This window comes from Panthera leo, chromosome E1, assembly GCF_018350215.1.
Source record: "Panthera leo isolate Ple1 chromosome E1, P.leo_Ple1_pat1.1, whole genome shotgun sequence".
NCBI lineage: Eukaryota > Metazoa > Chordata > Mammalia > Carnivora > Felidae > Panthera > Panthera leo.
Window position 1 is genome coordinate 37459975 of NC_056692.1, and position 27709 is coordinate 37487683.

The 27709-nt window shown below is 47.4% G+C and overlaps 1 protein-coding gene across 2 annotated transcripts; it reads left to right on the forward strand.

Annotated features, from left to right (window-relative positions):
• Positions 1 to 27709, forward strand: SOCS7 (suppressor of cytokine signaling 7). 2 transcript variants are annotated; one of them, XM_042915096.1, is made up of 10 exons: positions 1 to 1090; positions 7799 to 7863; positions 10999 to 11103; positions 11552 to 11653; positions 12520 to 12650; positions 13157 to 13325; positions 15354 to 15482; positions 23104 to 23239; positions 23654 to 23804; positions 27016 to 27709. In XM_042915096.1, exons 1-9 carry the CDS (start codon positions 126 to 128, stop codon positions 23772 to 23774), a joined length of 1923 nt encoding a protein of 640 aa, XP_042771030.1. In that variant the 5' UTR covers positions 1 to 125; the 3' UTR covers positions 23775 to 23804; positions 27016 to 27709. The 2 variants fall into 2 exon arrangements, with proteins under 2 accessions (XP_042771030.1, XP_042771031.1); XM_042915097.1 differs by lacking the exon at positions 11552 to 11653 and having other exon boundaries at positions 6 to 1090.

The window sequence follows — 27709 nt, forward strand, 5'->3', positions numbered from 1 at the left end:
CAGAGGCCGCGGCGGCCGTTAGCGCTGTCGCTCCGGGGGCCGCGGCGGGCGGGGCTCCGGCGGGGCCCGGCCTAGTCCCCACCCCAGCCCGGCTCCCAGCCGCCCGCCCTCCCTCCCTCTCCCCGATGCAGGGGGCCGAGCTCCGGGATGGCGAGGCGGCGGCGGCGGCCGCTTCGTACCGCGTCCTGAGCCGCCTGCTCGGCTATGGAGAGGCGGCCCCCGAGCCAGGCCCGCCGCCGCCGCCCCCGGGCCATGGCCCCCCGCCGCCACCCTTCCTCGCGCGGCCCGGTCCGCGGGGCTCCCGGCCGCCGCAGCTGATGGTGTTCCGCAACGTGGGTCGGCCGCCGGAGGAGGAGGACGCGGAGGCGGCCCCAGAGCCGGGACCCTCAGAACTGCTGTGTCCCCGGCACCGCTGTGCCCTGGACCCCAAGGCCCTGCCGCCGGGGTTGGCGCTCGAGCGGACCTGGGGTCCGGCGGCTGGACTGGAGGCGCAGTTGGCGGCTCTGGGGCTCGGGCAGCCGGCGGGGCCGGGGGTCAAGACGGTCGGTGCGGGTTGCTGCCCGTGCCCGTGCCCCCCGCAGCCGCCCCCTCCGCAGCCCCAGCCCCCTGCTGCCGCCCCGCAGGCCGGGGAGGACCCCACGGAAACGAGCGACGCGCTGCTGGTCTTGGAAGGCTTGGAGTCGGAGGCCGAGAGCCTGGAGACGAACAGCTGCTCGGAAGAGGAGCTCAGCAGCCCGGGCCGCGGAGGAGGAGGGGGAGGCCGGCTTCTGCTGCAACCCCCGGGTCCTGAATTGCCCCCGGTGCCCTTCCCGATGCAGGACTTGGTCCCCCCAGGGCGCTTCAGTAGAGGGGAGCAGCAGCAACCGCCCCCGCCCCCGCCTCCTCCCGGGCCCCTCCGGCCACTCGCGGGCCCTTCTCGGAAGGGCTCCCTCAAAATCCGTCTCAGTCGCCTCTTTCGCACGAAGAGCTGCAACGGCGGCTCCGGAGGTGGGGATGGGGCCGGCAAGAGGCCTTCTGGAGAGCTGGCTGCTTCAGCTGCGAGCCTGACGGACATGGGAGGCTCCTCGGGCCGGGAGCTGGACGCGGGGAGGTGAGACTGGTTGGGGGGTGCTGGCCGACAAACTTCTTTTCTTGTTTCATTTCCCTTTCATTCTGCGAACAAGATCCTTACCATTCTTAACGATATGCTTTTCCTAAAGAGGCAGAGACTTGGGGCTAAAGGTGGTGACCTCGCCCATAAGGTCAGAGCTCTAATTGTGGGAACAGCTTTCATTCCAAGGGTCCACTCCGGTGACACTCCTCAGCTGGTTAGCGTCTCTCCTGTTGGGAGATGATTTGAAACCAGCCCCCCACCCCCACCCTGGCCTGGATTTTAAAGTTTTCCAAGGTGTCTGTCTACCATTACTCTTGGTAAGGAGGTTGCTGGAAATGATTGGTCTTTGGGGCAAAAAGTTGGTGTTGTAACCACCTTGCTTACTATTCTTTCCGTGCACCAGCACCCCCACCGTTTTCACACTCAATCATACAAATGATGTGACACACTTGTGCAGTTGTAGGCCAGCAATTGTTTGGGCATCTCTGTTCCAAATTTATTTTTTATTTAAAGTTTTATTTATTTAAGTTATCTCTACACCCAACGTGTGGCTGGAACTCACAAACCCTGAGATCAGGAGCGGCCCACTTTTCCTACCGGGCCAGCCAGGTGCCCCTCTACTCAAAATTTTAATGTTTTCCTGGGGGGTCCCTTCGATGTACTTGGTATCTCAAGCCTGTGTGCGGACACATTGTGAGAATAGAAAATAGTTTGCTCTCGAGCCCATGTGAGTATTCTAAGTGTAAGGTATAGACATGGGTGCCTGAGTTCTAGGCCAAGTGATGAAAATTCCAGACTTAGATGTTGATTTTTTTTTTTCTTCCTCTGCATTTCTGAAGGACGGACAGCACTGTGGCAACCAGTGTTGGGTGTGCATATGGGTTTAGAAAGCTGTCAACTTTTGTCTCGAGAAGTGAGACTTGTGGTAACTGCCATTGTGGTTTGCACTGCCGAGTGGGTTCTTACAAAGATTGGAATTGGTTTTGGTGCAGCTCATATGATGGATTCTTGAGACACACGGGCAACCACAACCCAAGGCTGAAGAACAGGTAGACCCATAAATTTGAGAACTTGACTGTGCACCAGAATCACGTGGGAGAACTTTGGGCAAAGATCAGTCTGTCTGAGGGCCCAAGAATTTTGAATTTCTGCAGAGTTTCCCACTTGACCCTGAAGTATGACCTGGACTGGGAACCACTCATCCATGGACTTGTCCTTTCACCGGAGTTCGGGTACCCCAGGAGGAAAGTGTGGGGCCAGTTTTGACTTTGCTGCCCTTTTTGACCAGCTGTGCCGGGGCTCATCTTGGGGATCAGACCAAACCCAGACTGCCTAAAGAAATCAGTAGGTTGATGTGTGTTGCCTCCTCAGGTAGACCTGTATTTCTGCCATTTGCTTCCCAATGAACTTAGGCTGGGAGCTCAGGTCTTGAAAAATGTGTGGCTGCCGGAACAGCTTTTTTTGTAGTAGGCTCTGCATTCGATGCTCCACTTACCAGCATAGGTGAAATTTTCATCAGGTTGGGGGAGGGCAGGATTGAAGCTGTGGGTAATGACATAGGATGGACGGCTAATTTTCTTGTGGTTTGTCTTGTCTTTGTTCCATATTGACCAGGACTTGGTCTAAGATTCCAGAGACGCCAAATATGAGGTGTGGCGTGAAATTGACTGCTACGTCTAATAGATTAGGAAGAGGAAAAGGCATATAACATTATACGGTTTTTTGCCTTTGGAAGCAGAATTTAATGGTCATTGGCTGCTCTGTTACCAACCCTCACACTAAGCACAATACAGATTTCTGCTGCAGAGCAAATTGGGCTGGAGCTCTGCAAAGAAGCTTAGTTCAGGGCACTGGAGAATTACATTTTTTGGTCCAAGGGCTTTTTCTGATGAATTGGAGAAGAGCTAGGTATTTGTGTATGAACAGTTGGTTGACTGCTATTAGGAGGCAGCATGTTGTACAGAGAACAACAGGAACATCTGGATTCCCCTTCCAACTCCAACATCAGCTGGGGAATGTAGGCCAATTTTGTCGTCTTCATGCTTCCTCTTTTTTTCCATCTGTAAAATGGGAGTGATTCTTGTCTTGTCCCTGTCCCTGTAGGAACAGACTGAAGACAAGAGAAATTGAGATGGAATATTTTGTGCCTTTGGAGAAGTAATAAGATTGAACTGGTAGTTTTTTTTTTTTTCCTAATGCTTAGGATTTGGTGCCGTTAGATTTGCTTGTTAGCTTTTCCACAGCTTACTACGTGCCAGTCTTGTTGGCAGCCTCGCAGCTGTGAGAAACTTGGTAAGTCTGGCCAGGGTAGTTGTGTGATTTCTATGGATCTGCACCTCCTAAGTAAGTCCGCCCTGTTGGGAAGAAGGATGAGTTTGGAATTTTAGTTTGTTCTCTTGTTTTGATTGGTAGGGACCTGGAGGCTGTGAGAAATGTCAGTCTTTTGCCAGAAGGTATATGCCTCCCTCCTTATTGTTGGTTGGAGTTAATTATGAGTCTCTGCGGTCTCTGCTGTATCATTTGGGGCTTTTCAGTAACCTCTGGGTATGATTCTCTGTGCCCTTCTTCACACCTACCGTTCCCACAGCTGTCGCTAGGAAGTACTTCCTATAGTCATTTTATAAGCCTTAAGAGTTTCCATATTTTAACATGAAACAAACCTTTAGTTCCTTTTAGGTTCTTTAGAGTCTGCTAAGTGGACCTGCCTGGGTATACTGAGTCTTAAGTCTCGTATGAATTAGCTTAGAGAACTCTTTTCAAGTGAAGGAAGAAATGGGCCCAGCAACTAATCAGGTTTCTGTTCTGGAGAACTGGGCGAGGCCTTGTAACACACATATGTTGGAATTCAAAGAGCTGGGCTTGATGCCTGTGGGCCTTGGTGTGATATAGAATTGCTATTTCAGGAAAACCAGTGAAGTTCCCTTGTCTGTTTCACATATGTTGAGCTGATTGTCTTCCTTTGTATTTGGTAAAGAGTAGCATTCGCTCTAACCTTTTCAAATCATCACGGAATACACACATGGTTGGAAATGGGTACCTTGTTCATTTTTCAAGGTTTGTCTTTTGTGAGTTAACAGTTGAGGCTATTACTGGCAGTTTTGAGAGTTGTGAGGTGGAAAAATGCAGAACGGTTATGTAGTGGTTTGCTGTCTATTTGTTTGGAAAAAAGATACGGTTCTGGAAAGAGAGGCAGCCTGCCTTGGCATCAGTTTGGGGCCCTGCTGTCGTGGACAGACCTGAGATGTGAGGAGACATTGGAAAGCCTTTTCTGTTTCCTTGGGTCTTCGGGTCTAAGGGGGTCTTTCTGAGAAATAACATGACATGCTGAGAGCAAAATGATTTTATGGTGTGTGCTGAGGAAGTTCTGACTTTATGTTTGGGTTTTGGGTCAATACTCCGTTGATCTTTTCAACTATTTTTCACCAAGCGGCTGTGGTTGGCATCTCTCTTTCAGAATGAGCAACCTAGCTTCAGAAATCTCTGTCCACTTGGACCCATGTCTTTCACTCCTTGACATTTTCCCCGCTAATATTCTAAGGTTTTAGATCTTGGACTACGTCTCTTGGCTTTCCCCCTGGAAGTTCCCTCCATAGGTTCTTGGTTTATGATGGAGTTTTGGATCTGACCTTGCTGCACAGATGTCTGTGTATTGGAAGTAAAAATGAACACATGGTTTTTGTGCCTGTAGCACATGAACAGACACTGGCTTATGACGTGTTGGAAATGGCACAGGCTGGCTGACTTGGCACTGTGTGCTTTAGCAGGGGCAGAGGTAAATTGTGGCCACAAAACCTGAAATTTGGACATCCTAGTTTGGGAGTTACTGTAGAAAAGGACATGTTGGAGTCTTAGGACACCAGTGGAGGGGATTCATGGACAAGAGAGGGAGGACATTATTCTTGCGTTGTTCATATTTTAGGTTTCAGGGAATTTGAGAAGTGGCCAGTGGTTTTATCAATGTGTTGTCGGCCCCATCTAGCCTAATGCTTTTAACTCATTTTATCCCACAGATCTGTTGCTGTACAATTAGTAATTTGCAGAGTGGAAATGGACAGAGGCCTTCTCTTTGTTTTCTGTAGCACAAGCCATGCGTAGCTGACACAAAGGACTGCTAGCCCCAAAGAAGACCTTTGCCTAAGGTCTTCTGCTGCCCCTGTGCTTTTCTGCCACCTGAGGTATAGCCCACCAAATCCTACCCCACCCTACCCCTCAAGTCTTTCTGCTGCTAAGATGCAAGTGGCCCACTGGCAAAGTTATGATGACTTAACTTGACACCCTAATGCTTATCAGGGTGACCTGGGGAGGAAGCAAATAACACAGGAATGTAGTATAGAAGGGTTTAGTTAAAAATGTTACTGGACCTGAATCATTTGTGTTGCTTTCCAAAAACAGCACATCCAGCTTAGACGGGCTTTTCCCATTTTAAATGCTTCATATATACAAAAGACACATAAAATGCATGTACTATAATAATAATGAATTGCATACTTGGGTACCCACCGCTAAGCTCAGCAAATAGAATGTTATCAGTATCTTTGAAGACCCCTGTGTGTTGCTTCCTGATTACATCTCTTCCCTCCCCCCGCATAACCACCATCCTCAATTTTATGCTAATCGTTCCCTTGCTTTGTTTTTTATAGTTGTCTAGATTGGTCTTTTCATGAATGACTGCCATTAGAATGCTCTCAGGATCCCTGAGACAGAAACTGCCTTAGACTGTTAGACCGTTTCCACCCAAAGAAAGAAGGAAGCACTCATTTTTATTATTAGCCTTTCAGCCTCCTAAACCTTCTCCCTCTTCAAGCTTCCAGCCCTGCGGCCCCCTTATTTGCCAGAATAAGCCATCCCAGGGCTCTCAACTGGCTCTGGCTGTGTTCAGATTCATACGTATTTCTTTTTCTAGATCCTAGAAACTATGGTTTTCTCCTTCACAATGCCGGGGGTGGGGGAGAAGATGAGCTGGAGTGAGAAGGCCCCCGCAAGATGTGGGCATTTGGGTACTGCCGTTCTTCAGTGCTTGGCACCGAAGAGGCGCGTCCCCAGCACGGGCAGATGGCAGAGTAATGCAGCTTCCTTTGAAAAGAGGCAAACGGCCAAATGGCTGAGGTGCGAACCCTTTGAGAGGCCAGTGCTGTAGGTTTCTACTTGCTGAGTTTAACGTTGGACCCACAAGTTATCACATAAAAATCAGCTTGGAAGCTCTTCAGTCTCAAAGTTCATGTCCAGTGGAAATTAACTTTCCATTGCAGCCCTCTGGAGTGTTGGAACTAAGCTGCAGCTTGTCATGAGCAACTTGTACAAACAGAGGACCGTGTGTGGCTGGCTGTGTCTCGTTTGGATGCGGCCATCTCTCCTGTGCGCGCCTTGGGTGGGGCAGGCGCGGTGCGCGCCATCATCAGATGAGAAGCCTCAGCACGGAAGAAGATGCAGGGGAGTGTGAGATAAGAATCCAGCGTCTTGGCTGTTTCTGAGGAAGGTCTTCACGAGACGCTTTTGAAATTTTGTTTGAAGTGAGTCTTGAGAAGCTTGGGCATCTGTGCTAAAACAAACGCGCAAAGATCTTCCGAAGTCAAATAATTTTAAGTAGGGTTTCTATTTTGGACTTCCTATGCTTCTCCTCTATGGTGCATTTGAAGTTTTATTTAGTCCTTTGGGTAGAGTTAATTTTGGAAGGTGAGCCAGGTGTAAGGCCTAGAGGCAGGCACTCAGTTCATGGGATTTTTTTTTTTTTTTTAAAGTCTGATTTGTTGAGGTGTAATTTATGGCCATCTAAAATTCACCTTTTTTAGGCGTCTCGTTCTATTAATTTTGACAAGTGTATTCAGTCACATAACCTCTGCCACAGTCCAGATATAGCATATTTTTATCATTTCGGCAAGTTCTTTCCCTTGTCGTCAATTCAGTCATCCTGAGGGGAGTTTTTTGAGCTTAGCACATTTCTTTCCAGAAAGTCTTTGTCAGAGTCTTTTGGATTTCTTTCATTTCTCCCTGAAAAGCCAGTTGAAATTGGTACAAAGTGAAGTTACTTTGGTGCCTCTTGTCCCAGGGTTTTCCAGCGGGGTCCCTGGAGCAGCATCCAGAAGCCCTGGGGGGAGCTGTGTGACGGGCAGCTCAGGGAGGGGAAGGGGCCATTTCTTTGGGTGCCAGGCAGAGCCCCTGACCCGAGGGCACCCCCTTGTTAGCTGGTGGCTCTGCCCCACAGCTCGGGGACATTTGTGCTTGTTGTAGTGCTCTTCTCAAGGCCAGGTCTCTTCCCTGCTTCCCTGGGGGGCCTCCTGCATGTTGGGGCAGGGCCACAGGGAAAACTTTTGCTCTGAGATGGCACCTGTTCAGGTCAAGAGCCTTTTTCTTGCTTCCTTGTGAAAATCAACCCTGCCTCTGACTTCCCTCCTCTAGAAATGGACTTGCTAATTACCACCCAAGGTGTTTTACTCTTGTAATACGCTGGGTGTGGAGACATCCAGAGGGATTTCTCATTGCTTTGTAGGCTGAATTTTGTAGCCAAAGCTGTTTAGAAATTGCCTTGTTTCATTCTCCCCCTTTAAATGTTAGGCTTTATTACAAAAGTGTGGCTGACAGTGACCAGGATTTGCTTTTTGTTTTTCAGTACCTCTGGAATTGAGTGTTGTAGTGATTTAAATGCATGTGTGTTCATTTCCCCCCACCCTCCATTATTCTCTCTCTGTGTGCTTTCTCACCCCCTAGGAAACCCAGGTTGACAAGAACTCAAAGTGCCTTTTCTCCGGTCTCCTTCAGCCCGCTGTTCACAGGTAAGGGTGATCTCTTTCTTTTTCTTCTGACATCTGAAAGCAGAAGTGTTCTGAGACCTGTCAGGAAACACCTGCAGATGCATCACGGCGGGAGCTTCAGGCATGTCTACAGTCACTGTCTTCATTCCATACCCGCTGGGTTTGGGGTGAGGCTATTTTTATGGTGTGGAATGTGTTCTTGACTTTGGATGCTTTATTGTTTGAGATAGAGACTGCTTACTGGTAATTAGGTGGCCCTGGCAGTTATGCAGTGCTTAGTTCAGGGTCATCACATATAAATTAAAAGTAGGAATTGCAAATTTATAGGCTCACAGTGCATAAAGGACTCTCTAGAAGGCGTACAATTCCTGTCCCTGCTTCCAAGGGAGTTCATGGATTCTCTAATAAACATGATCCACGATTATCTGGTCTATTTTTAAGGACTTTGGGCAAAGGGGATTACGTGAACTCTTGTCTTACCCATTTTAGGGGCCAGGAGTTCTTGCAGCTGTTAGAATTCTTCATCACGTCTAATTTAAGTCTTTCCTCTTGCAGCAGGGAACACAGTTGCTCAAGTAGGAGAGTGGCTGAATCTCTCTGGGTAACTGCCTTCTCTTTAGTGGGGGAGCTTGTTCAGATAGGGAGCCTTTTTGTTACATCAGTCCCATACAGAGCTCCTGCTTGAGTAAGCTGTCGAGAAAGTCTTTAGCACGCTGCCTGAAGTCTCAGGAACTGAGTACTCCTCAGTGCGGACTAACCAGAAAGGCCTGACTTCAAACTCTTTTGGAGATGGTATCCCTCAAAAAGATGCCTGGAAGAATTATGATTTAGGAATGGACATTTCCAGAAGCAAGCTAGTGGGACCCCCATGACTGCATGGAGTGCCCCAAGTTGCCAGAACAAGTGTGCTGGTGTCTGTAATAGGCACAGGTGGAGAAGGAGGCCACTGTTCTTACCCCAAGCCCAGAATTAAAGATTCGTATCTTGTAGCAGCATGTTTTTCTCATTAATCAGTGTTGCCTCTTTAAAGCAAGGAACACCTATCCACATTTGTACTTTAAGGTTTGGTATTCCTGTTTTTTAAACAGCCTTATTGGGGCGCCTGGGTGGCTCAGTCAGTTGAGCATCCGACTTCAGCTCAGGTCATGATCTCACGGTTCGTGAGTTTGAGCTCCACGTCGGCTCTGTGCTGACAGCTTGGAGCCTGGAGCCTGTTTCGGGTTCTGTGTCTCCCTCTCTCTCTTCCCCTCCCCCACCCATGGTCTGTCTCACCCTGTCTCTCAAAAATAAATCAGTGTTAAAAAAGAAATTAAAAAAAAAAAAAACAAAAAACTCCAGCCTTATCTCTCTTGAATTACACATTTTATATAAATGCTATATCTACTGTCCAGACCTCTGGCCCTTCAGTAAACATGTTTGTCTGGGCTTACTGTGTTACTCTGGGCTGCTCGGCTCTCAGTTACTAAGCCATGTGATGATTTTGGTTCCTGCTTCCAAGAACTTCTGATGACGTTTAACAACTTCAAAAAATTTTTTCTTTACCTTTTACTCATTTTTGAGAGGCAGAGACAGAGCGTGAGTGGGGGAGGGGCAAAGAGAAGGAGACAATGCAAAGCAGGCTCCAGGCTCTGAGCCATCAGCACAGAGTCCGACATGGGGCTTGAACCCATGAACCGTGAGATCATGACCTGAGCTGAGGTCGGATGCTTAACTGACTGAGCCACCCAGGCACCCCTCCACTGATGATGCTTAACCCAGCTTTTCTTTTTTCTTTTCTTCCTTTCTTTCTAAATGTTTATTTGTTTTGAGAGAGAGAGAGAAAAAACACATGTACATGTGAGCAGGGGAGGGGCAAAGAGAGAGGGAGAGCAAGAATCCCAAGCAGGCTCTGTGCTGTCCATGCAGAGCCCAGTGCGGGGGTTGGGGGTATCACAAAACATGAGATCGTGACCTGACCTGAAATCAAGAGTCGGATGCTCAACCAACTGAGCCACCCAGGAGCCCCTCTTTCTTTCTTTCTTTTTTTAAAAAGTAAGCACAACACCCAACATGGGGCTTGAACTCGCAACCCTGAGATCAAGAGTCACATGCTCCACCAACTGAGCCAGCCAGCCACCCCTTACAGAGCTTTTCTGCTTATCTTAATTAGTGCTCAAGACCTTTGTGAAAAACCATGTATTAGATTCTGAAAGCCCAGCTCTTGGCCTTTTGGAGATACTGGTTACCTCATTTTTCTTAACTGGGAAATAATAAAATTCTAGCTGAAGGGTTCAGCCTCCCAAATGAGAAAAAAAAAATTGTTGGAAATAACACCCTAAGGGCCAAATTAGAGAAATCTTAAATTCTGCCCCGTAGGTCAGACCTACCAAAATTTGGCTGTCAGCCTTTGTTAATAAAATACCCTTTACCCTCTGGTGACTGAAGTGGAGAGAGGGTAGATGGGGTTGGGTGGCAAGAAGGAGTGTATATGGCAGAGAACAGAACTTATGCTGGAAGTAAGGGAAACCATGTGCCAACCCCCATCAGGCTCCTATGGAGCTTAGCTGATTTGCTGACTGTGGAAGTAATTCATCATTTAGATTGTAAATGCACTTTTCAGCCTTTGTAGCCTCAGCTTGTTAGGAGCTAGTTGATAGCTGAAATGATTGGTTCTCTTATGAGTGAATATTCTGGAAAATCTAGATATGGAAAGCCATTTAAGAAGAAGTTGGGGCTCACATTGAGACATTTATCTGGATTCAGTTTACCATGCTGTTCTTATGTTTTTCTGGCACTTGCTTTCCATGTCCATTTGGACCTCTAACAAGCTCCTTGCCTTGCTCCCTCAGGCAGAAATTGGTATACATGTCTGTAAAAATAAATGGTGTGGGCTCTATTTGAATAAAGAGCCCTCGTTCAAGGTTACATAGTGGTGCAGCCACAATTAGTTGGCCTTTCTACTGTCAATCCCGTGTTTTTGTCCTAAGAAATGATAGAATTTAAAATGGACTGCTCAGGTGTTTGGGAGTGATTCCAGCTCTGGGAAACATTAGGTTTTGGGGATTTTGACAGCTGAGGACCTCGAGCCTTTCTTGCTTGCCCTTTACCTTTTTTCGCTTCCGGCCTCGGCTTCAGGCAAGGTGCTTCCATAACATGCTTGCTCCGTGAATCCCTCAGGTGAAACTGTGTCGCTTGTGGACGTGGACATCTCTCAGCGGGGCCTGACCTCTCCACACCCTCCAACTCCCCCCCCTCCTCCGAGAAGAAGCCTCAGCCTCCTAGGTATGGTCTCTGACCTTCTCTGCCTTCTTGCTTTAGTGGGAGGGGGTGAGTTTTCGGGACCTGTTGTTCTTTTCCAGAAGGAGCAAACAAGCTCCTGAGCTTCTAATAATGACCCAAATGTTCCCTGTCCCTTGTCATCTCCCTGAGCAGTTAAATGGGTGTCTTATCTGCATGCTGTAACATTTGCTGTCCATGTGTTGATTAGATCTGTATTTATCTGGCCCCGAATCTACTGCTTGTAGACTGCTCTAGGGATATCCTTACTTTTCTGCTTTCGACAGAGGAAACCAGGTTAAGATGATTGTTGCCCTCTGTGCAAAAAGCCAGGGTGAAGGTCAGGCCATCTTGCTCCAGAGGGCAGCCTGATGATCCTTCTCCCTCTCCTGTGCTTCACCTCACTCATCTGTGCTCATATTTCTGAACCTCTTGCTTCTGTTCTCTCTTCTAGATGATATCAGTGGGACGCTGCCTACATCTGTCCTTGTGGCTCCGATGGGGTCTTCCCTGCAGTCTTTCCCCCTACCTCCGCCTCCTCCACCCCATGCCCCAGGTTAGCTTAGCTTAGAGGCAAGCCTTGTAAAAGTTGGGAGTACCAAGTGACGTACTCTTGAAGGATGGGAGAAGTCTATTTATGGAAGTAACAGAACTTACGAGAAAGCTTAAATCTTATCCCCTTGGCTGGGCCAGAACTCCTTGGAATTGAGGCCAAGAACTGGTTTTTCTGACCCGTTTTCCCTGTGGAGGTGAATCTGACTTTTGCTAGGGATAAAAAGCCTATTGAATTTTTCCCCTCCTTGTTGCTGAGACTGGTTTGCAATCTCTGAGTAGATCTCACTTGGGAAACTTCCCTAATCTCGGGATGGTGAGGAGGTTTAAAGTTTTCAAAGTTCCCTGGTTTTTCTAAGCTTTTAATGTTTACTGCAGCCTTGTAAATAAGTACCAAGCCTTTAGTAGCCCATACCTGCTTTGCCAGCCTCCAGTACCCACGGAGTAAAATGAATGAAATCGGCATTCTTTTCTACTTGCCTGGCAAAATGGTTCTTCTTCCTGGGCAAGTAAGCGAGTCACTATTTCCAAGGCTGCTTTACCGGCGCTTCACCTCGAGGTGGGAGAAGCTGGAATCGCTCTAGGCTGGTGAAGCCCCTGAAGTAGTCACCTTAGTCAGGTTAGTGAGCAGCCCCCCTCCCCCTCTCCTGGGGCAAAATGCCCCCACCCATCCTTCACAGCTTCCACAAGCCCACACAGCTTTTTGTTCCAGCCCATCCAGCTCTTTTCCACTGCTTTGGCTTCCACCCTTTCCAGCTTAGCTTCTAATGCCTTGCCCCTCTTCAGTTAGCATCTCTGTTTTGGGGGGAGGATCTGCTTGTGGTTGGGAGCAAGGAGGGAACAAGTGACCATCACCCTTTTGCCCTGCAGATGCATTTCCCCGGATCGCTCCCATCCGAGCAGCTGAATCCCTGCACAGCCAGCCCCCCCAGCATCTCCAGTGTCCCCTCTACCGGCCCGACTCAAGCAGCTTTGCAGCCAGCCTTCGAGAGTTGGAGAAGGTGGGTGGTGCCTGGGGACTGGCGGCTGGCCTCCTCTCCCACTCCCCTTCTGTACTGGGCTCTCCTTTCATTATTTTTAGAGGAAGAGTAGTTATCTTGCCTCTGTATTTACAGCGCCAAAACAATTGTGTTGCTCTGATCAATTCCATAAGAGACGCTGTAAAATTAAATCTTGGAGGAAAAATATTGAATGTGGTAAGAAAGGTTGTGGAGAAATGTTTACGTAGTTGAAGCTGACTTCAATAGATTAACTGACCCAGTTCCCGCTTCTCTTCTTCGGAGGGCTTCAGTAATGCAATTGTAGGCTTATTCTTCTGTTACTTTGGAGGTCTGAAACAACGAGCCTGCCGTTCGTTGCTAATGGTTAAGACACTCTTAGCTTTTGCCTAGCGAAATGTTTAGGAAGTGATAAGAAGGGGGCTTCTCCTGTGGTAAAATAGATTGTGCTGAGAACTTGAACATTTCCCTGTGCTGTAAATCACTTGACCACTTCTTATCTTTGGTAGTGTGGTTGGTACTGGGGACCAATGAACTGGGAAGATGCAGAGATGAAGCTGAAAGGGAAGCCAGATGGCTCTTTCCTGGTACGAGATAGCTCTGATCCTCGTTATATCCTGAGCCTCAGTTTCCGGTCACAGGGTATCACCCACCACACGAGAATGGAACACTACAGAGGTAAGAGGTGCTGTTTGAAGAAAGCCTTCTTCCCCCTTTGCCTGCCTCTACTTGTGCTGTCCGGCTTTGTCATAGGAAGGATTTGTAGAAGTGGAACTATGAAGAGGGAGGAGAATCTCATACTCCGTTGAATGTTGTTGTGGGTACTGGTTTCAGTCACTAGAAGAAATGTTGGCGGGGGTAGGGAGGAAGGTAAGGGTTCCATTTAGAAGTATTCTCAGCATTTCGTCTCCAAAATAGGAGGGCCTGCACAAGACTGCTGAACAGAGCAAAGCCAGTGAAACTCTCTTGACAGAGGGAAGAAATAATCTAGGACCACTAGACAAATTCTCCCAAGCTTCATTCATAATTAAACTTAACATCTAGAGAGACTTTCTATTAAATCCTATACACAAAGAGGAGAATTTAGTGTCCACCCTGTGACTGTTCTGTAGTGAATTTCTTTGCCTGATAGTCACATCCGCTCGTCCTGCCAAGCAGCATGGTGTTAATTTCTTTTGGTCAGCTATGTAGTCATCAGAACTCAGAGACTTTGCGGGGTCAACATGCTTTAGACTCTCTGCCTTCCTCCCTAGTGGTGCCTCCACCTTTGTGGTCTGCTTGTGCCTCATGCTGCGGTCACATCTAGAAGCTGATTTGTTCAGCACCACTGTCGGAATTGGCTTTGCATCATGGCATGCTGTGTTTGACATGTGCCAGAAACCTGTGATGGTCACAGGTGGTGGGGCTGGGTAACACGGTAATCCATCCTTTGTCAGAATAACTGCATATGTTACAAATTTGCTGAGCGTAGGGAACTTTGGGGAGTTTCAGGGACTTGCCCCTCCTATCCCTCACACTGTCCCCACACGTGATCAACATTAAACGAGCTGTTAGACACAGCATCTCAAAGCGAGAGTTTTTTTTCATGCTCTTCTCCGCCACCACCACGTCTTTTCTGCTCTCGGCCATGTTGTGCTGTGTTTATCTGGTTTGCTTCTCACGCGAGTCAGGAAGGTAGCGTGTTAGGCCAGCATAGCTTTGTCCATGGTTTCCTCTGTCGCCGCCTCTGCCTTGAAGATGCATAAGGAGAAAGGAATTTTGGTCCACAGACCTGAGAATTAGTTAGATAACCGTGGCATAGACTGCCTGTGCCCTCCTAAAAGCCAAAATCAGACCAGCAGAAAAACAACATGCAAAATAGAGCATTTCAGAATGAAGTATTTTTATAAATCTGTGAAAATACTGAATGACTAGGCTAGGAGAATGATGAATAAATGCTTGACCTCTAGGTCCCTGATAGGTGAGATGCCGGTAACGAGAGAACTTTCAAATGGTTCTCCAGTTACTTTTTGTTCAAAGCGGCTTTTCTTTCTTGAATGAGTGGAATTTTTAATAGAAGCCGTGTGGGTCTTTCCGTTGCCAGTTTGCAATGGAGCATCTGTCTTCATCTTTTTGAGTGATACTGTAAGAGTGGCTAGAGAGACTCAAATCTGCAGTTCTCTTGAGTGATTCTGTGCCTTTTGTGGGTGACTTCTTTGCACTTAGTGCTTGGGTTTTTGTTTTTTTCTTTGGGTTTGGGGACTTTAGAATTTGGGGTGGGATCTTTGGAACATGTTTGGGGCGGGAGTGGGATTTTAGAAGTTAAAGAAGACCTAGAATTTGACTTTTTGTGCCTAACACATGAATGAATGAGACTTGCAGAACTGCTGTTCCGTTCTTTCCCCAACTATTCCATGAATGCTTGAAGACAGGTAGACAGATCTTTTGAGGGGATGTCATTTAAACTTGCTTTTGCTATGGCAGTCTTTTCTTATGGTCCATGATTTAAGGATTAGTGTGCATTCTAATACCTTATTAGAGGCTACATCTTTTCTTCCCATTAATTGTGGAACAAACAGGAACAGGTGGCTTCAGGACCTTTGTCTGACAGCTTGCCCACAAACTACCCTCCCAGAACTGAGAATTATTAAAACATTCAAGGTAACTTCCCAGATCTTTTGAAAGTAAGTTTTTACATTTTTACCTCTCCTTAATTTTCCGTGGCAGGAACTTTCAGCCTGTGGTGTCATCCTAAATTTGAGGATCGCTGTCAATCAGTGGTGGAGTTCATTAAGAGAGCCATCATGCACTCCAAGAATGGGAAGTTTCTCTACTTCTTGAGATCCAGGGTTCCGGGTAAGGCTATAGTTACATTAATTATTTAACATGGTCATGATGCAGTACAGTACCAAAATGTGCCCCCCCTTCTCCCCAGAAAAAGCCATACTTCGTTGAAGTTTTCTTTCTGGCTCTTATGGTAACCACTCTTCCTAGAGTCTAGTGGTTAGGTTAATCCCCTGCCCTTGAACATTAATCCTCCAATATATTGAGAAGGAATCTTTGCTTTTTTGACCACATGAATGAGAAAACGGATCCCGCCTCTGATGTCCAGGTGTCTTATGATGAATATTTAACATTCAGAGGTGTCTCCTTGTCCTTGAACCAGGGATCTCACACTTCCGTGTGAAGCAGAGAGGTGAGAACTTGCTCAGGCAATTTCTATGGGAACAGGGAAGCTACAAGAGTATTCACTAGAAAGCCAATGCTGAGTATCAAGGAGGCTGAATTCAGTGGCAGTCTGCTGTGGATTTTGTCCTTCCGCGCTAAACTTCCTATTAAAGAGTAGGTAGTCTTTGTTGTGCCTCCTGTCTCTACTGGCATTGACTATAAAGATGTCTCTCCATCTGGGTGCACTGGGAAGTTCCCATCCTTGCTAGTGCGATCACATAGTCTTTCTGCCCACTTAGTAGTGCGGTATCTAAATAAACTTTACCGAAAGAATGGTTTGAAAGAGCCTGCTGTAATAGGGCTGGGGAAAAGCAAAACAAGCATATTAATTGAGGAGTTTGTAAGTTACAAACAGAACCGAAAATGAGAACTTTATACATTCCCAGTGAATCAAATTAAGATTCTTAAACACACTGACTGCCAAGAAATTGCTCTAAAAAGAGGTTCCCAGTGGAGCCTCAGGCAGAACATCAGTAACAGGATTGAGCCAGGTTATAGGAATGTGTTTTATAATCTTGGTGATTTAAATAAGGCATGACAGGGTGCGAACTGTATTAATTCTCACTTCATTTAATATTTGCCTCAGCGCTGTCAACACAGTTAGGTCTCATGCAGTTGACTTGGTTAAAGAGAAAAGTTAGAATCCTTTCTTACAGGAATTGACTCTTTAGCAATTTTTTTAAGTTTGTGGCTTTTGCGGGGCTGGGTTAAATGGGTGACGGGCACTAAGGGCACTTTTCGGGATGAGCCCTGGGTGTCACATGTAAGAGATGAATCACTGAGTTCTACTCCTGAAAGTAAGACTACGTTGTATGTTAACTAACTTGAAAATAAATAAATTTAAAAAAAGAAAAAGAAAAAAAAAGAATTGCTAGTCAAACTTCATAAAAAAAGAGTTTGTGGCTTTTGGGGGTTATCATTATCAAAAATAAGCAACATCTCTACCCTCAGAGACCTCGTTTCCTCAAAGGGGAGACAGGTAGGAAGATAAAGGCAGAAGCACATGTAAAACTCAGTACAAGGCATGGCGGAGATTGACAAGGGCAGAGACGCAGCTGTGTTTATGGGTAAACCAGGGAAATCCTCGCACAGGATTCTGAAGTCTGGAGCATGTATCTACTTGTAGAGTATTGAGAGACTTTGTTGGACTCCTCTGGTATAGCTCGTTTCCTTCTACAAATGTGCCCTGTCTGCAGAAATTTTAAGATTCTTGCCATTGTTAACTAAGCGGCTAGAACTTGGAACAACTGCTACTGTTTGTTGAGTACGTATCGTATCGTGTGCCAGTTATTTTGTCAGATTCTTTATTTAAACATCTCTGATTACTTACAACAACCTAATAGATTGGTCCGTTTATAGATAAGACCATTTTCATTTTGTCAGTGAAGAAACTGAGGCTGAGGCTCAAAAGTGAAGTTCCTTACTCTAAGTCACTTAGCTGATGAGTGCTGAAGTCAGAGTTCAAACCCAGGCTCGACTAACTCCAGACTGTGCGCTGTATTTGCCGCCACTCCGTTAACGGGGCAGATTAACAGCAAGCAAAGTGAAACGCGAGCTTGCTGGGATTTGTGGAGACTACAGGGAAGACAGCAGTGTTTTTATTAGTGGAGGGTGTCTTTTTAGGACCCAGGAGGAAGGCTGCAGATAGGATATCTGTTTGCACTTCAAACCGTAATCAAGTTGAGAAGGCAAAGCAGAGGTAGTATTTGCTCCTAGACTGTAAGTGACCGTTCTCAGAACAACTGGGACAAAGGGCAAAGCCAGTGTTCTTTACCATTGTTTGCTGTCCTCCTTTGCTGTCGTAAACGTCTAGACTTTCTGTGAGATTGATTCTGTGAGGGACTTGGTGTGAAGAAGAGGTAGTCATTAGCATTTGGGTTGAGCTTTCTTAGCCGGCACCAGGGATTTTAGCTCAGTAGTTTTTAAAAGGAGCCTATTTGTTGAGACTTTGGGATGATGATAACTGAATGCCTACAAGGGGCCAGGTATTATTTCATTTAACCATGACAAGATCCTTTATTATTTATTAAAAAAAATTTTTTTTAATGTTTATTTATTTTTGAGAGACAGAGAAAGACAGAGCATGAATGGGGGAGGGGCAGAGAGAGAGGTGGGAGACAGACTCCGAAGCAGGCTCCAGGCTCTGAGCTGTCAGCACAGAGGCCGATGCGGGGCTCGAACTCATGGACTGTGAGATCATGACCTTAGTCGAAGTCGGATGCTCAATAGACTGAGCCACCCAGATGCCCCAAACCCTTACAAAATCTTAAAGGCATACTACAGTATCCCTTCTCCCTTTCCTCCCTCCCATCCTTCCACACAGATTAAGAATCTGAGGTACAGGGGCGCCTGGGTGGCTTGGTCGGTTAAGCGTCCGACTTCAGCTCAGGTCATGATCTCACGGTCTGTGAGTTCGAGCCCCGCATCGGGCTCTGTGCTGACAGCTCAGAGCCTGGAGCCTGTTTCAGATTCTGTGTTTCCCTCTCTCTCTGCTCCTCCCCCGTTCATGCTCTGTCTCTCTCTGTCTCAAAAATAAAATAAAACGTTAAAAAAAAAATTAAAAAAAAAAAAGAATCTGAGGTACAGTGAATTGCAGAGCCAGGATTCAAAGTCAAGTTTTTCTGAGTTGGCTGCACTAACAGGGCATGTGGGCTGGTGATAAAGGGATGCTAGGGATCCTAGGAATCATAAAGCTAGGACTAATGGGAAAGTTCTGGATGGTGGCAAGTAAGGAGCAGAAGGAAGGAAATTAGAACAACTGTAATAATTGACATCAGGGGAGGGACCCTTAGTGAAAATAAAAATGATGGCACCTGATGTCGCTTTCCCCCTTACCTGTTTTTAGCACAGTGGGGCGTGATTGTCACAGATCTGAGGTCACTGTTTGCATCTCAGTCTGGTCCATTCCACAGTTATAAACCAAATGCCTATACTACGGGGCAGCAGTCTCAGAGAGAGACTATGATTGGATTAACACAGAACTCCTGATGCTGTTCGAGCCAAACTGAAAGGGAACATATCTTTATTAGTTGGGAGAATCTTTGTCATCTGAAGTACATGAAAAGAAAATCTTTTTTAAAAAGATTTTTATTTTATTGTATATTATATTATATTATATTATATTATATTATATTATATTATATTATATGTTTATTTATTTTTGAGAGAAAGTCATCATGAGCAGGGAGGGACAGAGAGAGGGAAACAGAGAATCCCAAGCAGGCTCCATGCTGCCAACGCGGAGCCCAGTGCAGGGCTTGAACTCATGAAATGTGAAATCACCACCTGAGCCAAAATCGAGAGTCCGACGCTTAGCTAACTGAGCCACCCAGGTGCCCCTTAGTTTATTTTTAAATGTTTATTTATTTTGAGAGACAAAGTGCACGAGCGAGTGATGGGAGATGAGACAGAGAGAGAGAGGGGGAGAGAGAGAATCCCAAACAGGCTCCATGCTGTCAGCACAGAGCCTGACGTGGGGCTCGATCTCCCAACTTTGAGATCATGACCTGAGCCAAAATCAAGAGTTGGACGCTTAACCGACTGAGCCAGCCAAGCACCCCATTAAGATTTTATTTTTAAGTAATCTCTACAACCCAGTGTAGGGCTTGAATTTATAACCCTGAGATCAGGAGTCACACACTACCAACTGAACCAGCCAGGCACCCCAATACCTTTTTTTTGTTTTTGTTTTTAATTTTTTTAAGTTTGTTTATTTTGAGAAAGACGACATGAGTGGGGGAGTGGTAGAGAAAGAGGAAGAGACAGAATCCCAAGCAGCCTCCATACTGTCCATGCAGAGCCCAATGCGGGGCTTCAACCCACAGAAGTGAGATCATGACCTGAGCTGAAATCAAGAGTTGGATGCCTAACCGACTGAGCCACCCAGGTTCCCCAAATTTTCGTTTTTTTAATCACGCTTTGAATTACACAACTCTAAGGAAATAGGTCTCTCTTTTGTAACCATCATTAATCTTATAATTGTTTGTTCAGTGACAGGTCTGTATCCCAGGATTTCTTTTTTCTTTTTTTTTTTAAATGTTTATTTATTTTTGAGAGAGAAGGAGAAAGCACATCCACGCGGGAGAGGCAGGAGAGGGGGACGGAGGTTCCAAAGTGGGTTCCATGCTGACAGCAGAGATCTTGGTGTGGGGCTCGAACTCAGGAACCGCGAAATCATGACCTGCGCCGAAGTTGGCCACTTAACTGAGCTCCTCAGGTGCCCCTCCCAGTACTATTGACATTTTGAGCTGGATAATTCTGGTCTTCAGGAAACAGTTTGGTTTGGCAGAAAGACCTAGGTGTTGGGGTGCTCAGACTTGGGAGAGACTTGTCACCCCTAACCTGGTCCTTGAGGTGGGGGGGCAGGGGGAGAGAAAATAATGAAGTGGCTGGAAACTGTATTGGAGCCCAGGTCCCCTGGTAGGAAGGACCAGAGGAAAGTTCCTGATGATCACTGTTCCATCTTGTCCCTTCCCTTTCAGCTGACCTGGTGTCTTGTCTTGGATTTATTTCCATCTCTAACCTCTTCCCTTAACGTGCTCTGGATGCAAGAGCTCCAGTTGTTTGCTGTGTTTGGGGGCAAACAGTAAATGGTCAGGTTGACACCAGGGAATATCAGAGAATTAACAGGTTTCAAATCGCTATTTGTGAACCTACGGCTATAAGTAACACAATTAAATAGGCAAGTATATGTGGTCATTAAAATTCAAGTAGGCAAACAATCAGATAATTTTTTTGCTGCATATTATCCTGGTCTCTTTAGCCACAAGTCTGATAGTACTGTGTCTTTGGGAATAAATAATTAGATACATAAATTACCTTTATCTCTGAAACATCATGTTGAATTTAGCGTTATTATAACCCATCCCCAAAAGCTTTCTGTTTGCCATAGTTTAATTCACTAAAGAATATTTTTAAAATGCAAGAGAGAGAAAGGGTAAATTCAAAGAGGCCTTTGAACCCAATACCATTTTAAAACCACTTGAGTTTAAATATATTCAAGAGAGAAATCCATGTGTGATTTTTTTTTTTTTTTTAATAGCGTGTGAGAGGAGACGACTGACCATGTGGGTGGAGGAGGGCTACAGTGCTTCAGAATATAAGCCCTAGGATTGAAGGGGTAGGAGCAAGGAGAAGACTGAGAGCAGCTGGTCATGAATCAGAGTGCTTGGGGCTGCCCTGGACAGCGCCCCCGTCAGACAACAGAGGGAGAGGCAACAGAGGGAGAGTTGCTCTGGAGACACTCCTGGAGAACCTTCCTTTGAGGTTCTGTGGGCTCAGCTTTTCCTCAGAGCGGGTGTTCATGGCAGGCCAGCTTTGTTGGTTCTGTGCCATGAGAGAGTGCTCTAAGCCTGGCCTCAGTTTCATCATATATGAAATGGGGATAATAGTGATATCTGCCTCAAAGTATAGTTTTAATGACTAAATGAGTTAAATTTTTTTTTAACGTTTATTTTTGACAGTGTGTGCCAGAGGGGGAGGGGCAGAGAGACAGGGGGACAGGGGATCGACAGCAGAGAGCCTGACGCGGGGTAGGAACCCCTGAGCTAAAGTCGGATGCCTAACTGACTGAGCTGCCCAGGCGCCTGAGTTAGAAGTTTAAAAAAATGTTTTTAACATTAATTTATTTTGAGAGAGAGAGAGAGAGAACAAATGGGGGAGGGGCAGAGAGGGAAGGAGACAGAGAATCCCAAGCAGGCTGTGTGCCGTCAGCACAGAGCCCGATGACGTGGGGCTCAAACTCACAAACCATGAGATCATGACCTGAACCGAAGTCATGAGTCCAACACTTAACCGACTGAGCCCCCTGGGCACCCCTGAGTTAAGTGCTTTTTTTAAATTAATTTTTTAAAGTTATTTATTTACTTATTTTGAGAGAGCCTGAGCAGGGGAGGGGCAGAGAGAGAGGGAGAGAGAGAATCCCAAATAGGCTCCGTGCCATCAGTGCAAAGCCGGACGTTGGGCTCAAACTCATGAGCCAGGAGATCAGGACCTGAGCCGAAGTCGGGTGCTCAACCGACTCAGCCACCCAGGCGCCCCATGTGGTAACAGCAGAATATGTATTCGGACTTTTTTCTTTTTCAGAAAGTCCATTATCAATGACCACGAAAAGGCTTTGGGAGATAGTCCACAAGCTTTAATTTTTTCTTCTCATGCCTTCAAACAAAATTTTAAAACTGTTTGAAATTGAACTCCAAAAACAGTAGATGTGTTATTTTCCAACAAGTTGTGTCTACAGAATTTCTTTTGACAGGACAGTGACTGAGAAAAGAATTCTTTCAAAGCCTTTGCACCTGAGCTGCTTTCTGAGAGCAGTTTGCTTATTGGCCTCCAGTAGCCCCTTGTGTATTGGAACCAGAATATTCTTTGCTCCCTTGAGCCATTGCCCATGTTCCTGCCATTCTGGAGGTCTCCGTTCTGTGGCATTGACTCTCGAGGGGGGTTGGAACTCCCCAGCACCAAGCCTGCTGATGCTGACGAAACCAGGGTGTGGGACTCCCCTTGGGCCTGGCTGGCATCAGTCAGCAGGCACTCTGGCACGGAGCACTACTGACTCCAGCCCTGCCCAAGCTACTGTAGTTGCTTCTCTTTTAAAAGCATCCTCTTTTTTTTCTGTTCCTGCACCCGGGCTAAAATTTCAGGAGCAAGAAGGGTGGGAGGAGGTGAGGGGGGCGGTGTGTGTGGGAAATAAGAGGTGGTTAAACCTGCCTGTCCTGATTTGAAGTAAATGGTAGGAGTGATAGGCTTATAAACTCTGATCCCAGCCATTGCCTTCTACTTACCAGCCTCTTAGCTGGAGTCGGCTGGGGACCCTTCTGAGCAGCCCCAGTTGTCCCGTGCAGGATGCTGCTAGATGTGCTGCGCAAGTACGTCCCGTTCCTAGGAGGGATGCTTTGATTCTTGCCCTTCACTGAGAGCCTCGGGCCTGGGATTGGCCACTTGGCTCCAAGTCAAGTCTGTGGCTTGGCGCTTTGCATTGGGCTGTTCTGAAGAGCAAAACTGTCAGCTGTCACGAGTAATGCTCGGGGGGCCCTTGGTGGGGGCGAGTAGAGTCCCTTGAGTGAAACACAGCGGTAATACTTCTGACAATGGAGATCAGCAGGTCTTTGTGGAAGGGAGCTTTTGCACAGAACGCACATATGAACTGTAAAGAAGCCCCATTTCCCTTCCCTGGATTCTCTTCACGAGGGCAGTGGTAGTTAGCTGCATTGCTCCCTCTGAATATGTCTCTTGGTTTTCGTTCCCAAAGGACTGCCTCCAACTCCAGTCCAGCTGCTCTATCCGGTGTCTCGATTCAGCAACGTCAAATCCCTCCAGCACCTTTGCAGATTCCGAATCCGACAGCTCGTCCGGATAGATCACATCCCGGATCTCCCACTGCCTAAGTAAAGTGGGGTCTCTAGGGGTGGGGCGGGAATGGAATGGAGGGTTGGTTGTAAATGTTAGTGAGGCCCGCCAGCTGATCGTGCCGTCAGTGTTCACAGGCGTCGCCCTTTCACTTCTCACGTGTCTTAGCACCCAACTCTGGAAATGTCAGCCGGCAGCCAGAAGGGAGGAAGGTGTGTGCGTGTGTGTCAGCCTCCCTTCTGCAGTCGCTATGCAGAGTGGAGTGGAGGTGGTAAGAGGGAGGGAGACAGAACTGTAATAAGTGAGAAAGTGGGAATTTTCTTAGGTCGACAGTTTTTTGTGTAGTCTCAGCCATCCAGGGGTTGAAGAAGAAGGAAGGATTGAACAAAAGCGGCCTTTCGTTTATGATCTTTGTATGTAACACTTTACGTGTATCCCTCTTGTGTTCACAGACCTCTGATCTCTTATATCCGAAAGTTCTACTACTATGATCCTCAGGAAGAGGTGTACCTGTCTCTAAAGGAAGCGCAGCTCATTTCCAAACAGAAGCAAGAGGCTGAACCCTCCACGTAGCGAGGGGCCCCCTGCTAGTCGCCACCAAGGGTATGAGCTCTCTGTCTCGCTGCCCGGCTAAGTGTTTCTGGACAGTTATCATCGTGGGCCTCGCCCCCCTCCCCCACACCCCATGCGTATACTCTCGATCCAGGCATCTGCCCATGCAGTTACCAGATCTGGTCATGGAGTCCAGGGGGCACATATGCCAAATGGGAGAAGAACAGATAGACATGAGAGGTCTCAAGAGTATTTGCCAAGCAGCATGCAAGCTAATCACTGAATGTAAATAAGGAGGAGGGCACACAAGTGTAACTAAGCGTGCGGTCTTCTCTCATACTTTGACCACTCTTCTTGCTGTTGCACAAATGACGTGTAAAACAGGACACCAAAGGGGAGGAAACTTCATCAAAGGGGAGGCAGACGTGCCTTTAATTACAACAGGTGTGTGCTTCAGTGGGAACTCCCATGTGCCATGGCTTGGCATGTGAGGGCGAGAGCAAAAAAGCTCAGTCTTCTACTTAGATTTCCATCCGGACCACTGAAAAGTAAATTATTGAAAAGAGTAAGTGAATTAGCTAAGGAATTCATTTATCTAAGTGGCTGTTCTCCTGTCACTACATTAACTGACTTCTAGTCATTTATTCTCCCCATAAAATACCTTGGAATACTGGTTTGTGCAGATGAATGGTAATTAGTCTCTTAAATTGCAGTCACGTGAGCATTGAAAGGTAAGGATGAGTAGGGAACAAAATTGCCAGAGAGTTGTGATTTTGGTGGTGTGGATTACCTGCAGGATCTCACGTTCCGGTGATCTGCAGGGTGCAGTGATCCCCCGTCTTTCCCCTTTGCGTAGAGTGTCCTCTTGAAGCACCCACTACGTCTGCTACCCTCTAACCTTCTCTGTTCCCAGTGCCCCCTCCCACACCGAGCAAACGAGGGGAAAAACCGGCAGAGTGACAGCCTTAGAACCCAGGGAGCCATCATCTCCCCGTGCTCTCTGCTGTCTTTATAACCGGAGAGTGTGACGACTGGCGTTTATGTCCCACGGGTTTTCCTGGGCCATGACCAAGGTGATCCCAGCTGTGTGTCTCCTCTTAGCTGTGGACATCCCCGAGCCTGTGCTCTTGGTGGAAAGCATGTGAGCTGGCCTAGTAAAGATTAACAAGAGGAGAAGGAATGAAAGGAGAGTGATCAAGAAATGGTGACCCTGGGAGGCTGCGTAGCTTTAACTTAAAGCATCCTGGTCTGGGTGTGCAGTCTCTTGTCGTATCTTCAGTTGTAGGCAAGTTGTACGCCCTCGGAAGCGATTCCTACAACATCGAAATGCTCCGATGTCTGGGAGGATTTCTCTGCTTGGTGGCTTTGCAGTTGAGATTAGGAAGGGAAGGCAGGAGGGAACGGCGGCACCTGCACGGTGGCACCCTGGTGGAGTAATTAGGACCCTTTAGTCAGGGCACCGCTTCTGTAGGCGCCGTGCCTCGGGAGGAACCCTCACAGCACGTTCAGGGGTGGGCTCGGGGTGGCCGAGGGCTCCAAACTTCATCATATGGGGAATACATGATTAACACGGAGCAGAGAAGTTCTGAGGTGAGAGGGGCTTGATGGCTGAAAGAAATACAAAGGAAGAGTGGTTCAACTTAGTCTGTGTGGCTCCAGGGACCACAGTGAATGGAAGTTATAAGGAGCTAGACTCTAGTCTAACTTTAGAAGAACTGGGGTTTTTTTATGTTTATTTTTGAGAAAAGACAGAAGAGACAGAGTGCAAGCAGGGGAGAGGCGGAGAACCGGGAGACACAGAATCTGAAGCAGGCTCCAGGCTCTGAGCTGTCAGCTCAGAGCCCGATGTGGGGCTCGAACTCACAAACCGTGAGACCATGACCTGAGCCAAAGTCGGATGGTTAACTGACTGAGCCACCCAGGTGCCCCTAGAAGAACCGTTTTAACAGAGAGGTCCAAAAGTGGAATGGTTTTCCAGAGGCGTTAGTGAGTTCCCCCATTTGTTTATGCACTTAGCAGATATCTGTCTACTTGTTGAGTACCCAAAGTAGGTTGGGAAAAGTGCTGTGCGGGATAGTCCCTGGCCCTGACCTCGCTGAGCTGCAATTCTCATAGGGAGAGACAGACAGACAGCAAACATGTAAATAAGTGAATAGGCTGATTTCAGTTGACTGTACTGTTACGAGGAATAAAACTTGGTGAAGTTTAGTGATTAGGGGTGGGAGAGTGGTACTTAGGTTTGGATGATCAGGGAAGGCCCCTGTGAGGAGGTATCCTTTCAGCTGAGATCTGAATATCAAGGAGTCAGAAGAGGATCTGGGAGCAGAGCATTCTGGGCAAGCGGTCCAATAAGCATAAAGGCCCTGAGATGGGAAGGGGCTTGATCTGATAAGGTACAGGCCAGGGGTAGCCATTTGTCGTGAGTATGGGGGACGGTCGTGTATTGGCAAAGGCTTGAACTGAGCTCCCAGGGTCTCTTCGCTCTGTGTGACACCGGGACTGTTGCCTGTGGCAGAGAGTAAGCATCATGCCTTACTCCCTCCAGATTCAGACCTCGGGGCCCCTTGAGAAAAGGGAAGTACCACTCCTGAAGGGGGACGGCCCTATTTTGTGAAATTCGGCCCTTATGACTTCTTGTTGGTCAGCCTGCTTTTAATTTGGGAGTTCTGAATGGGCCACTTGGTCTGTGCGTACTGTCACCTGGGGAGTTCATGTCAGGGTGCTTGGAGTCAGCAGACAGAAGAACAGTTGGGACAGTGCCCTCATTAAGTCAGGAGGTAGAAGCTGCGTTGGCATTTGTGATCATATATCACTCCTCTTCGGTAGCCAGAAGCTGCAACGACCTATAGCATTTTCTAGCCGGCTCACCAGGGGTTACTCCAGGGCTTCAGTTTTTTCTTTCTTTTACTTTCTAGTCCCTGCAGCAGACAAGCCTCAGGAAAGGAGTGGGGGGGGGGGGGAGGAAGTGGGTGGAAAATTAAAAGGTGAGGGAAAAGGAGAGAGAGAGGTTAGGCAATGTGATGGAATATGTTTATTAGTTATTTTAGGACCTTTTTTTAGCGTCCAAGTCCTAGGCCGCTCAGGTCCCTGCAGCAAAGGCCGTTGCCACATCCTGAGCCGGCAGCCGTGTTGGTGGGAGCCGTTGGCTTTTCAGGTCTCCGTTCTCTGTTTGAGCTGTACTTTTCCCCAGCCGAGGCTGGGCTGCTCTCCATCTTGGTTCCACTCCAGTGGGCCGCTCTGATTTTTTCCTTTTTTCATCTAGGCATTTGGTTGCCAAGCTCCAGTTTTGAAGAACCAAATGAAGCTACCGTGGAGGGGAGTGAGGAAGAACGAAGGAACGGGAAGGGCGGAGACCCTCTGTGCAAGGACTTTGGCTCCCCTCGCCGCTCTGGGGCTTGGAAGAAGCACACAACCACACTCTTTGAGCGGGGGCTCCGCCTCTTCGTGTCCAGCCCCTGTGCTATCCTGGAACTGGACGAGCTCCTTGGAAAACTGGAAGAAGTCTCAACACTGTTCCTTTTTTAGAAGTTTTGTTTTGGGTATTTGCATTTCTCCGTATGGAAAACTTCCTTTAAAGGCAGCTGGGGTTTGTGCCCATTGGGCTGGAAGTGGCACCAAGGGCGAGACAGGTCCAGGGGAGGGGAGAGGAGGAGGGATTGCCAGTGACGGTCATTCAGCTGGTGCCACAGGCAGAGTGCGCGCGTTCACCATTGACCTTGAAGAAGGAGAGAGGAGGAGTCAGAAGTGTAAATCAAGTGGGGAGTTTCTGAGAGATGTGAATCTGCCTCTCTTTAAGCATGGGTAGCCTCAGTAGCAGCAGGAAAGAAAGGAGGGTGGGTGGTCTCGAACAGAAGACTGCTGAACAAAAACCGGCAAAGGGCCCGCCCCTGCTGGGGAAAGTAGTGGCTCCTCACATCCTTTCCTTCTAAGGTTTTAAATGTGATTTCAGCATCACC

Coding starts and splice junctions, on each gene's coding strand:
- SOCS7 (XM_042915096.1), top strand. CDS start 126: ATGCAGGGGGCCGAGCTCCGGGATGGCGAGGCGGCGGCGGCGGCCGCT. Junction 12,651..13,156: donor GCCTTCGAGAGTTGGAGAAG/GTGGGTGGTGCC, acceptor TATCTTTGGTAG/TGTGGTTGGTACTGGGGACC. Junction 13,326..15,353: donor GAGAATGGAACACTACAGAG/GTAAGAGGTGCT, acceptor TTTCCGTGGCAG/GAACTTTCAGCCTGTGGTGT.